At 40.0% G+C, this 14,075-nt stretch overlaps 1 protein-coding gene and 1 pseudogene across 1 annotated transcript; both read right to left on the minus strand.

Annotated features, from left to right (window-relative positions):
- Positions 1-5,273: 5,273 nt before the first annotated feature.
- LOC115815304 (elastase-1-like) lies at positions 5,274-7,735 on the minus strand. The gene is made up of 7 exons (XM_030778262.1): positions 7,696-7,735; positions 7,373-7,473; positions 7,094-7,194; positions 6,675-6,800; positions 6,302-6,438; positions 6,074-6,216; positions 5,274-5,510 (listed from the first exon to the last, which is right to left on the minus strand). The coding sequence occupies exons 1-7, from the start codon at positions 7,733-7,735 to the stop codon at positions 5,274-5,276; spliced, it is 885 nt and encodes a 294-aa protein (XP_030634122.1).
- A 3,371-nt stretch (positions 7,736-11,106) lies between these two features.
- LOC115815305 (elastase-1-like) lies at positions 11,107-13,274 on the minus strand (annotated as a pseudogene).
- Positions 13,275-14,075: the final 801 nt, after the last annotated feature.

A 14,075-nucleotide genomic window follows, 5' to 3' on the forward strand; every position in this document is an offset into this window, starting at 1 on the left:
AGAGTCCTCTTTTGAATTAATTACATGTTTTAATGCTGTATTAGATAATTTGGCTTATCATCCCATTTTGTTTGCTTCATTCTTATGATACCTTTCATTGTTTTGTCTTTATATCATTATTTATTCATTTATTTAACATGCATGGTTTGTCTTACCTTTCTCCCCTTAGCCAGGAGCAAAGAAAAGCTGAGAGGTTTCACTACGTAAGTATTAAAACAGATATTGCCATTTGAACAGATACTCTCATTCTTCTCTCCATATATTTTTTTCCATCCAATAAACTTTATATTCTTGATCGTGCAATGATTAAATGATTAGGTAATGGGTTTTCTGCTAACTAAAATGATTTTATTGATTTCCGGGATGATGGACTTTGAGAAGGAAATGTCAGCGAGAGAGTATGTGGATTTCAACAATGCAACGTGAATCAGACATTGTGCTCATTCACACCAGTGAGAAATGCTGTTTTGCTCACTGATTGGTCACCTTTCAATTCTGTGTTTGGTAACTGCCGTATTCATAGGTTTCAGTTGGAGAAGAAAACTGGGGACAGAAATTTTGCTATAGGCTACTATCTTAAAGAGAAAAAGGTAAGTTTCGAAATGGTCTTTTGCAATTAAGTCAAACTGATCCACATAAATAGTCAAGCTATGCTGATGTGTTGAAGAAAGCATTGCATAAGAAGTCCACCTTTGTCTTGTGTCTGATTTTCTTTTCCAGTGTTTTCCTGAAGGTGCAGATATGATAGATGCACTAGACTTCTACTTCCAGGTCGGTCATCATGTTTTATAAATATGTTTTGTTCTAGCATTGGTTTAGTATTTCATGCTGTACTGGTGGGACACTCACTTATTGTTTTCTGTAGACATCTCTGAGATACACATGCTTGTTTTCTCTCAGGTTTGCTCTCTCGTCAATGGACATGGAGGTGAAGGACTATGATTCCCGCACAGCCCTCCATGTAGCCTCAGCAGAGGGTAGATGCATTTTTAATGCTCTTCAGTATACTGTAATAGCCATGAGCCTGCACCAATTTGCCCGCTCCAAATCCAGTTAGTTTCTTGAAGTTACGTTGCTGGTTAAATGGGCAGAAACATTGTACTTCTTGTGTGACAACTGATAAGCAATTCTTTTCCCTGTATTAAACAAGTGTCCTTTAACAATGGTGTGCATACATACATGCTTAAATTAGACCTGAGAGAGGTGCCTACTTCAAACTGTTCTTCTCTTTGTATCTCAAATCTAATAGACAACAGATTAAAACTGTGTTTGAGGAAGACATCAACCTCTTTTTAACTGCGTTGTTGGTAAGAATGCGAGTAGAAAATTCAAGAATATGGTGTTGTTAGGATGCATTTTCAGGAGTAGCATGTGACCAGCTCTTACATAATTGTTTTGAGCTGAAGGCCTTTTGACTCCTTGAAAAGCAACAAGTTTTAAAGTAATCATGTCTGAAGCATACATGTAGCTTTGATGATGTACAGTTAAAAATGACCTTTTAAAATGGTAAAACACTTTGAGGACAGGAATTTTGATGTGTTTCATGTGACATTTTTGTAAATGTAGTGTTTATGTAAATAATGTTCTTGTATATGTAATTGAATTTTACATGATTGTTCTAGCTGTTGTCAGTCTGTTGTTACCTTGCATTTTGTATTTTGCATACTTCATATCCTCGTATGTATTCATTTACATATCTGCTCATTATAAAGTTAATTTAATGCTATCACCCATTTTTATCGCACACTGTTTAATGCATATGTACAATGTACACTGCTAAGAACATCTGTTGTAGTTGGTAGAGCTGAATATCATTTGAAAGGAATATTATTCCAGCTTTTGTTTGTGATTACTCAAACCTCATTTAGCGCATGGCTAATCTTCAGTCATTTCTGATGTTTATATATGTTTGTATGAACAGTATTTACTGTCACACATTTTTGCTGATTTGTCTTAGCAGTGGCACTTAGGCAACAATCAGCTCCTCCTGGCTGATTTCTTGGATTTGTACTCTACCTGTATTGGAAGTCACTTTGGATAAAAGCATCTTCAAAGCGTCTGCAAACTCTGCTGCTACGAGGCCTTTTAGTTCAGTTTTCAGTTATTTCTCAATATAGCAGAAATGTTTCTCTTTGGTGTTTACATATATATATATATATATGTGTGTGTGTGTGTGCGTGTGTGTGTGTGTGTTTATATATATCAAAGATCGGTATCGGTGCCGATCGAGGCATTTTTTAACTGATTGGTATCAGCTTTATTGAGCACAACCCTAAGCCCAATCCTTTGTTTTACGTCAGCTGTCAGACAGGTGTCCTAAACGGAGAGCATAATTTGTGGCAGGAGGTGGCTAAACTGTCTGCAGTGTGGAAATATTTTAAATTGGGAAACGAAAGCAGTCCAGCAGCCATTTGTACTGTTTGTAATGCGAGCATTTCGTGAGGCGGCAGGAGCTGCGTCCAATAGGCTACAACCGCTTTGATACGGCACCTGAAAAATAAACACTCAACGGAATACAGTGAGTTCACTCAGGTAACACAAGCAAAGGGTGCTCGCAGGCCGAAAGAGAGGGTAATTGGATCAATCGCTTTGGATGACTAGCCCATCGCTGTGGTAGCGGTTACAGAGGTGCTTTCAAATTCGGCACACTGAGGTGAACGTTCCAGGAGAATGGGTTTTCTTTTCACTTTTAAATTAGAATGTTTTTTAGGTCAGCATACTTCAGCAACATTAATCCCCAAGGCTGTACTAACAACAACCAAAATTGAAACACCGAACGCTTTAGCTGTATATGTATGCGAGTTAGCCTAAACGAACGAAGACAGACCACTTGGATTATTGTTAAAAGATTAAATAAAATCGAACACGTATATTTTCTGGTATAACTCCCATCTGGGTACACATCTCCATTAGTCCAGCGTCCATGTTTATTCGCCGAGAGCTGTCTCCATAGACTGTGTGTTCACAAATGTTCACAGTGAACTCAAAGCAAAGGAAAAATGTTCGCGAATGTTTGCCTTTCTTCGCTAATTGAACGCGCCTCAGGTTTTTGCCATCTTTTTTGTGGAGCTTTTGGACCCACAACAAAACCTCAACATTAGCTGCAGAAATGTAGGCTATGACAAAACATCTGTAAACTGTAACATCTGTAGCCTGTTTTTTTTTTTTTTGTAAAAAAGCTAGGCCTACATAGCATCAAATGTTGCTTATAGGCTACCAGGTAACATTTTATTTTCTCCTTTTTCTCACTGCGGCAAAGTCCTCTGCTGCCGACTTGGAATCAATCGTGGCCAATGTGTCTTTGCAGCTTGCAATGTGCATAAGCGCATAAAAGACGTTGCTGCGAAGTCGAGGAGGAGGAGAGTGCTCGTTTCTGTTAATGTAGGCTGTTAAGCTGTTTCGCTGTCAAAACACAAATGTCCTGTTTAGGGATAGCCTCCATTATAGCTACGTTTTGTATGAGAATTATTACCGGACATTTTGACCGGCAAGTGTTTAATTTATCTTTTTGAATAAATTTTACTGGGCAAAAACCAGTAATTACTGGCTAATGGAAACCCTCATATGCACACACACACACACACACACACATATATATGGGTCATTCCACATCAAATCAGATAAGCTTGTTGCAGCACCTTCACAGATTTTGTTCAAACCTTGTCTATATCATGAATGGGTTCCAAAACCAAGGCCTGTAAAATATTTCTGTTCAAATTCTATGTTTACATATTTTTTCAGCCCTTGATATTATTCATTTTTATAGCATCAAAACTTCATGTTTGGGCATTAATATCTTGAAATGTATTGTTCCTAGCCTCACCAAACTTTGTGGCCTGTACTGCATGCCATTTTATTTTTATAAGGCCCTAGACTTGGAAAAAAGTGCAAAATTCCTAAATGAGAGTGACACTGAGGGTACTACAAACCCACATTTTTGCACCAATATGACCAATGGTCATGAAGATAATAAGAATAAAACAAGACCTGGTGGCATATTTTGGTCATTTTCATAGGACCAAAATGGTTTGTGGGGTAGCTAGTAGGACCATAAAAATGTACATGGAAATTGCTTGATGTATGGTTATTAAGGGTACAAAGTGCCAATGTCCTTTTGTTTTTCCTTCATACAAAAATAGACACAGATCTGAGAGATGTTTTACCTACACTCTAAGAAGTTGCAGTAAAAACATAGTCAAATTCTAACAGTAATGTACTGCTTTTCCAAAATACCATGAAACACTGTAAAACCTGATGCTTTCTTGGAGCCAAAAACAAGATTGACTGCTGACAGCAGGCTACTGTAAAATTTGATGGTACAATGCAGTATTTATTTTTTGCGCTGGGAGAGGAGTGAGCCATATGCAACAACTGACTTTCCATCATCATTCATCCTCCTTTCTAGAAACCAACAAAAAGGTCTGTAACATCATTCTGAGAAATTGAAATTACATTTGTGAATCTGGTGAGACAGGCCTATAATTTATGCTAACTAAAATGAGGCTTAACAATTCACAGCGTGAGCTGACGGATGTGTTCTGAGCAGAGTAGTGGTGTGCAGTTTGCAAATGACCGTTCGCACCAGTTAACCAGCACAACTAAGTCGTTCTTTTTTATTCCAATTCAGCTGCTCCCAGTCAACTGCATGCAATCAGTCGGAAACCTTTGGTATCACTACACAGTGCGCACAGTAATGGGCTAATACCAATCAACAAAGGCCAAGAAAGTGTGGACTAATGCGCCTAAAGAAGTAGGTCACAGTAACATCCATCTCTTAAGAAAATAGACTAATTATCTTACTAAACTGATAAGTGTTTACATTTACCCTAGTGAAGCAATTATGTTTAATCTTTGTATTACAAACAAAAGGATGTTAATTGAATTAAACTGCTCTGGTGTCTTGACCATCAGCCTTCTGCAGCTCCTTAGCCAGGAAGCTCCATTTTGAAAGTACGAGTTTGAATTCGGTCTGGTTGAGTTCGAAAGCCTGACTTTGAAAGCTCGAGTTCGAATTCAGACAGCTCAAGTTCGAAATCACGAGTTCAAGCTCGGACAGCTCGAGATCGAAAGCATGAGATCGAACTCAGACACCATTGACTTTCTGAATGAGCTAAATGACAGATGCTTTGTTTGAATAAACTTTATTACTCCGGGAAACAGCTGAATTATTGTGTTGGAGGCAGGATTGACTGACAGATAACTTCCAATCAGAAGATATCCCTCATTTTCTGTGGTTTGTTTTTTTTTACCACATGGTCTGTGGGAAGAAACAGTTATTTTTCAGAATGATATTTGTGTGCAACTGATAAATGAAAGTTCATATTGTAATTATTTGATAGATAAAATATAGAGTTGCTTACATTTTCCAACCAGCTGATGTAGGCAGACACTCGAGTGAAGACGGTTGGTTTCCTTTGCTGGTTGCAGCCTTGGGCAGAGACAAAGCTGGTAACTCCATGGACATAGTATCTTCCACTGACCTGACAGTTCAGAGGGCCTCCAGAGTCACCCTAAAGGAGAGCAGACAAAACGTGAGTTCACCTGTAAGCAAGCACAGTCAAAACCTTCAGCTTATACCCTCTACGAATGCCTCCACTGCAGCTTACTGAAAAAAAGTAACTGCCAATATAAACTGAATCTCTTCTAGACTTGTTTGGCGTAGAAGAAACAAGGCAGAAACTAAAATCTCTACATATACCTGTATCTTCTAAAACTTGGCTCATCATGACTGCTGGTAGTATTGAGATGAGTTGATTATTTTTATAAGTTGAACTTCTCATTCTTATTCTTAATCTTATTCTTATTCTTTTTCTTATTCTTGCTGTCAATAGATCATGGGTGGGCTAATCTATAGTCATCGGTTACATAAAGTTTAGTTTTGAAAAGATAATCAAAACATTTAAAAAAAAAAACCTCAGTGCCTTCTTTTCAAGGCTGTTCAGTTAACGTAACATATTCAGTCATTTGTCCCCACTAGAATCTTACCTTGTCTCTTCTCAATGCAAGCTGAAATGGTTTTAAAATTTTAAAGACTGAGAAGTAATTTTGCCGTGGAGGGTGTAAACATCCTTACCTGGCAACCAGAGAGACTTCCACCTCCAGCACAAACCATGGTAGTTTTAACAGAACCTCCCCACCAGCTACCGCTGGAGCAGGTCTTGTGGTCCACCACAGGCAGGTAGGCCTGCTTCAGCTGAGAGGAGAGCTGACCTCCAGCTATGATTAATGACAACAGAATTTGGGAGTGAGTCTGGTGCCCACTAAGACATCTCCATGAATCAACGTAATGGACATTACTCACTAGAGGTACGGCCCCAGCCAGTGATGTAACAGGGGTTATTGTGGGGCAGGACCTGACCAGACGGAGGCAGAAGAGCCAGCTGTACGTTGGAGTTCAGAACGGCCTCGTTGGACAGACGGAGCAGAGCAATGTCATATCTATAGATGACAAAAAGATCTTGTCAACAAACAAAAATGACAAATGGAGAAATCCAAACATCCAAACATACATATGCTAAGGTAACGTTAATTAGCACTGTCGTTCTGACATTGCTATGCAAATTAACCAACATAGTCATGCCAATTAATTTTCATTGTAGTTTGAACATAGATCTAAGCACATTTGCCGGGCAGTTCTGTTATACTGGGAAAGATTCTATTGTTTTAGTGCTTACCCATTTGAGATCCTGTTGGAGTTCCAGTTTGGGTGGATGTAGACATGACTCACTCCAATGTACTGCTCCTTGCCCTCATGGGCAGAGATGTTATGATCTCCAAGGACAACGCGCCATGTCCTACGACTGCATGCATACGTGTAACCAGTAGGTGATTTGTTATTTTTTAAAGGGGGGATGGCCCAATGGTCACTTACACTACTCTATAGAGTATATAGGAGGATGGCAGGTTAACACGGGAGATGCATTTTGGTCATTTTGTTAACAAGGGGGATGGCATCCTCCCTCATCTCTCTACAAATCACCTACTGTACATAGCACATGAACGAGTTGTACTAATTGCTGTAATCAACTGAGAGAAAAAGCCCTGAGACAACCCATAATGAATATTACATTTTACTTCATTCTCTTCTTTTTACCTGTCAACACAGTGAGCAGCAGTCATCACCCATTGTTTCCGAATCAGACTGCCTCCACAGGTATGGTAATAGTTGCTGCCAGATTTATACTGGAGGGAGATCTGTGAGAGAGAGAGAGAGAGAGAGAGAGAGAGAGAGAAGAAGAAGAAATCAGAGGAGCTGTCACTTCTTTCCGCCTCATTCTGTGACTTCCCCATTTCTGTATGTAGGGCAGGGTTAATGTAGCAGAGCAGTATTAAGGTCCTTTGAGATGTCAGCTGCAATGGCAGTAATACCTACCTGCCAGGGCCAGGAATTTGGTCTTGCTATTTCACCACCCACTACTCTCTCCTCCACAGTCTCCACATAGCGAAGCTGAAGCTCTTCCTCCTCAGCAAGCACTGCAGAGGTACAGAGACAGAGAAAGAGAAGGAAGGAGAGAGCAAGAGAGAGAAAGAGAGAGACTCATTAAGCTGTGAAGATTCTGATGTCAACTGTGATTATAATAATTAAATGTGAATATTCCCTTTGAACCTAATCCATCTCTCTTAAAAGGCAATTAGAACAGGGCAGAGTGAGTGTCCATGCTGATTACGGCCTAACAGATGTAGTCCTGATCTTACCCAGAGCGGTGAGAGCGGTCAGCAGAAGGAGTCGTAACATGTCTACAGTGTGTCAGGATTCTGTAGCTGGGAGCTGTTCTGGGTTTATATACAGTCTGACTAGACGTATACAGTATACCTTTCCTCAGTGCAGCTGTGTTCTGTCACACAGTTATCGAATATGACCAAGGCCGTACTCTAACAATTAGATTAGGTATGAACTAACATATGCTAACATATGCAGTGCACTGAGCCAACATACGCAATACTCTGTGGGGATGTGGAATAATACATAGAAAAAGTATGAAATGGTGGTTAAACGCTGATAGAAATAATCCAACTGAGCAAGGGTAACCTTTCAGGAATCATAGTCAAGATGAAGATTGTTTTAATGCTTCACTTAACAAGTTATCATAAATGATGAATGATTTGTTATATAATTGTTTGATAGTGAATTATTGTAATTAAAAGTCAGAATCAAGGAGGTGAGGAATGACATAACTGCTCTGATGTTCATTCTCTCTCTTTTTTGGCTTTTTACATTTTGTCTGCCACACATTTGGTCCTCCGGTCATGACTTGAATCTTGAGAGAAGCATTTTTATTCAGCGTTTCTGCTGAGTTTGACCTGTTCCACAAATCTGGATGTGCTGCTCCTTGCCTCTCTTAAGGTAATGTAGTCAACACTGCAACACAAGGAAATATGACTACAGTGTCAATTCTTGAGCATAGTGTTTGTCTGCACTAGCTTATTAATGATTGTAGATGTGTTTTGGAAACCACAAGCTTTAGTGTGGCAAGTCAAAGCTTAATCAACCTGTGTGCATGCCACAAGAGATCAAATTAGTAACACTGTATTTATGAACTTCAAAACAAAATTACATTTACTTGGCTTTCAAAGAGCTTGACACAATTACCAGTGTTATTATCGTCTTGCAGAGTACAGTCCTTTGAACACCTGGAAGCTCCACAGAAAAGCAGGCAACTATATAATATTCTTGACTTCAGGCCTCAATATATGTACAATAATGTTAAAACATAATGTCCAATTTTGGTCAAAAGCTAAATTCATATGGCAGTCTTGAATCACTATCTGTAAATTTTACCTTATTAAATCTCGAGTTATTTTTTGGAGCAAAAAGAAATTTGATGTTTCACATTTTTTGGACCGGGATTATGAAAAAGGTTTGTTTTTTCAAACCTCTCCCAGCCAACTATCAGTTCCATAGAAAAGACGATCTCAGATTAACAACAGCTCCTGTGGGTTCTAGGGCCCATGAGTGACATACTCTGTCTAACAGTGTGGACATGCACTCTACATCTGGGGTTCACAGTTGATTATGGCTGTGAGTACATGGGAACACAGGTGGTTATTTTCCCTTGAGGCTCTGAATTATCCAGGGTCACTCTCTGTTTTGCTCAGTGTGTTTGTGTGTGTGTGTGTGTGTGTGTTAGTGTGGGGGGGGGGGGGGCAGCCAGGTACCCATGTTGTTATGAGTAGAATCAAGCAAACAGTGCTCTGTTAGCCATAAAAAGGCACTGACAAACTATAAGTGACCAAAGCAGCTGTAGTAACACAGATTCTACAAGTATGTGGAACTCAAGCGGGATACTGGTCTGCTTGCTAAGAACACAAAGACAACTGATCTGACCAGATTTTTCCATTACTCAGTAGATTTCTGCCTGTTTATTCATTTATTTAGAGTTTGTGTTTGTCTGAGTTTCAACCATAGCTGGGCTAGGACATGGTATCTTTTTCATCAGACATCCATGTCAACGCCTCCTTAGCCACTGCTCCACATAAAACATCAGAATAATGCTCACTAAAAGAAGCCAAATGTTCCCTAATAATCACCCCTAAATCACTGAGGTCTCGTAACCATAATAAATGGAAACTGGCCATACCCACCATTTTTACATGTGACCCTAAGCCGGATGAAATGTTTAACTGAGCCTGTACTACGAAGCAAGTGCAACATATCCAGGGTATGTTTTTGTTAGCTGGCTTGACAAAGCCTAATAACTGCAGTCTTGGATAAGCGATGTCACGACGGTGGTTATAAAGTCGTTAAGTCAACCCAGGTTTTCTCAATCTTGCTTTGAACGCGTTCACATAAAAGGGGCGGTGTTTGCACCAGATTACCAATTGCAAACATGGAGAGATCTAGAGCCACGTATTTTACTCAAGATACAACAGTTCACGTCATAGGGTCTACATTATTTATAGATTTATATCCATTATTTATTTGATTTATAGATTTTTTTTATAGTTAAATGCTAGGGGAGTAAGTATCTATAAAAAAATTTCAGTGTAGTACAAGCTGTTACCATTTTAATTGCTGTTTATTTTGGAGAGTGTTGAATTGAATAAATGTATTATTTGAACGCTTTGCTAAATGCAATAAAGTATGGTCTCTTACCTGTAAATTTACATTAACAGATATGAAATTTGGCCATTGCAATGATAAGATCATGTAATCTGCGCACGAGGTCCTTCCAGGAATGGTGACACCATTTTCTAAGAGAACTGATTGGTCAGTAGGTGGTGCTTTTATATGTTTTGATCTCTTATCTCAAACATAACCTGCTCCGGAGCAGGTTAATTCAGTCTTTGCACAGCAATGTCTATGAGACAAGTTTTGCATTGAAAAGAAGGACTAACTTCTAAACAAATAGAGCTCTCAAAATAACGTGTGCTCAGTTCACCATTTTGCTGGAAATTTTTCAGTGGCGACTGAAACTGAGCGGATCATGTTGGCACTGAAGCTAATAAATGTTGAACAACAGTTACTTTTACTGAAATTACTGCAATGCAGAAAAGACAGAAGACGTCGGAGGAGATGATGTGTATGACCACTGAACCGACTGAGGCAAAAGGAGGGCGATGCGACCAATCACAGTTGTTGCGGTCTGTGCTTTGCAGTGATGTGTAGTTACATTTTTGGGGAGATGCGCGTTGGCATCGGGTATACAGCTACGCAGAGCCTACGGCGTCGATTCGATGCAGAAGTATAAATTGGCCTTAAGTTACCATGGCAATGGACCTTGGTAAAAAGTGAACCACCTTCGTAACACTGAAAACCCAGGGTTAACCTGAAGTTACCTCTCTAACACACAAATCTTGGTTTTTTTCTTGGAAAGAATATTTGGAAGCTGAGTGAACTGCAGAGAAAATAGATCTTCCTTTATGGACTACCTTTCAAAACTGATATCAGTACTCTTAAAACGCCCACTTGAAGACACAGTTCTCAGGATACATAATAAAAGCTGAAAAGTCATAGTAATGTAACTGCTGCTTCAGCACAGAATGCATTAACTGAGGCTTTGACTCTAAGACAAGTACTGTGTTTGCTGAATGGGCTCTCTTTATTCAGTTAGTATGGATGTGGAACTAGAATGGATGGTCTGGATTTCACTTTGTGCTCCATTCAGTTTATCCCATGATCTGCAGAAGAAAATACTGTAAATGCTCAGATATATTTAACAAATCTGTAAATATCTCAATGTTAAACTTGAGTGAGGTTTTGACAGTGAAAAAGAAAAAGAAAAAGAAAAAACAAAACAAGTGCTTTAAACATATATCTACTTACTCCCTGCAACCAGCTGATGTAGGGAGACACACGGGTGAAGACAGTGGGCTTCCTCAAGGTGTTACAGCCAAGAGAGGACACAAAACTGGTCACTCCATGGACAACGTAACGGCCGCTCACCAAACAGGTCAAGGGGCCACTGGAGTCACCCTTTCATGATGAGAGTGACAACAGTTAAAATACAGATCGACAGTACTATTATCATGATACCAATATCTACTCTTCAAAACGTGAAGTCCTCATTGTATGTATGTATGTATGTATAAGAATTATAAGGATGCAAAAGGTGCCTCACATTGCAGCCAGAATCGCTGCTGCCACCAGCGCAGACCATGGTGGTCTGCTGGAGCAGGTCTGGTGGTCCATCACAGGCAGGTAAGCCTGCTTCAGCTTGGCAGACAGGGGACCTCCAGCTGTAATATAAACAGGACACTGAGCTTGAGCTTTACCCATGAAAGGGTGTTGAAGGAAAATATACAAATATAACGTTAGATGTAATTCATCGGTGTGAGATGTAAAAAAAAATCACATTTGCACATCAGCATGAAAAGTGCTACTCACTAGAGGTATGGCCCCAGCCGGTGATGTAGCAGGCGTTATTGTTGGGCAGGACCTGACCAGATGGAGGCAGAGTAGCCAGCTGTACATTGGAGTTAAGAACAGCATCAGTGGACAGACGGAGCAGGGCAATGTCATATCTGTGGACAGAGGAGTGGACCCCATTGGAGCCTTTAATACAGTCTCTTTCTGAAACCTTTCCTGCCCATTAAACCATCTTCACCTCAGTGCTGAGTCCGTATTATGATAAAACAGTGTCTGGGTTCCTGTCTAAATCTGTAGTATCCAAAATGTGGGATGCAAAAAAACTCTTGTTAAAAAATAATAGAAGAATAAAGAATAGATTGAAGAATAATATGGTGAAGCACAAACCCTCCAGCCACGTTGTTGCGGTTCCAGTTGGGGTGAACGTAGACTGCGCTAACACTAAGGTACTGCTCTGTACCCTCATGGGTGTAGATGTCATGATCTCCAACCACAACACGCCAAGTCCTTGAACTGCAGAAAGGTTGAAATCAAATCATATGAGAATGTAGAATCTTCTGTGAAGCTGGGGCTTGTTGAAATACTACACAAATACATGGGTTTCTCAGTAACTCATGCTTGAATTTCTTTCTCTTGCTGTAATATGAAATATTTTATTAATTTCATTTACGTGTCGACACAGTGAGCTGCAGTCATCACCCATCCTGTTCTGATCAGACTGCCTCCACAGGTGTGGTAGTAGCTGCCACCAGAGAGATACTGGAGAGAGATCTGAGAGAGAAGGAGGAAAAGAAATCAGAGGATCTGTCACTTGTTTTAACTCATTCTGTGACTTTTCCATGTCTGTATGCAAGGAAAGGTTGATGTAGCAAAGCAGTATTTACTTTCTCTGAGATGACAGTGAGCTGCGATAGTGATAGGTCCTAGAGAAAGATCTGAGATGGAGACAACAGTTGTCATAACCACAGGAGAGAGAAAAGTCAATGGGGAGGCGGAACAACAGCTTGAAGTACAGAGCTAAAAGCAACCTTTTTGTCTAACACCAAGTCAAACTGTTGGAAAAATCTCAGAGTCACTGTTTCAAGCTCAAAGAATTCATAGGCTGCCAACTGCCTGTCTGTTGTTAGCTCCATGGCTTACCTGCCAGGGCCAGGAATTAGGACTTGCGATCTCACCACCAACAACTCTCTCCACCATGGTCTGGTGCTCCAGGTATATGGGCTCAGCATCCTCGGCCAGCACTGAGGATGGACAAAAACACACTCAAAATTTATACAACTTCTGAACAGCCAAAAGAACAGAGATGTTTCACCTTATTTCTTTCCAAATATCTGTTTATTATAGTGTCAAGACTATTAAATCAGAAAGACAAAAAGTCAACAAAAAGAAAAAAATTCATTTAGCTGTTTTTAGAAAGTGAGAACTTCCCCAGGGCAGCGAGGATGGTCAGCCAAAGAAATCTCATCATGTCTGCAGTACATAGAATGATGACATGACCCAGGAAGCTCCCATATCTTTTATACACAGTCTGTGTATGCATCATGGCTTCTTTGGTGTGCACAGATGTGTTTGGTCTCACAGTTATCAGCATTACCAAGAACAATCTGCAAATATGACATGTGGTAACTGCTAAATTCCATTGAATTTTCCTCATGATTTTTCAATGCCCACAGCCTCATCTGTCCTTGCACGTGGTTCACAAGCTATAACCATGTGCATCACAGCACCTTTAAACTTAAATCCAGGATGAACCCTCTTGAGATACGATGGATTGTGAAGTAAGCTTGAAAAACTCTGACGTAAGCCTAAAAACTGTACATTAGGTTTCTCAGTTTTAGCAAGACAGTCTTAATGCCTCCGCCAAGGAGGTAGTTTTTGGTGTGGTTTGATTGTTTGTTTGTCTGTCTGTTTATCAGCAGGATTACAGAAAAACTACCAGGCCAATTTTCATGAAACTTGGTGGAAGGGTGTAGCGTTGGCCATGGTAGCACCCATTAAATTTTGGAGCAGCTCTGAGTGACGGTGTGGATCCACGTACTACTTTCCACTTTTGTAGTATCGGTGTCTATAATTTGTCCCACGTGCGTGAACCCGTCGTAGTTATAGGGAATAGTATGCCGCGTTGCAACTACACACGCAACAAAACATAACAGCCACCTCAGACATCACTGTAGAAACAAATACAGCAGGTATGTAAGAAATTAGCAATGTCTACATTATCCTTCCTGTTTATTCCATGGGATCAAAGTACGCATATTTAAAGGCTATA

Source organism: Chanos chanos, chromosome 6 (genome assembly GCF_902362185.1).
Source record: "Chanos chanos chromosome 6, fChaCha1.1, whole genome shotgun sequence".
NCBI classification, from domain to species: Eukaryota; Metazoa; Chordata; class Actinopteri; order Gonorynchiformes; family Chanidae; genus Chanos; species Chanos chanos.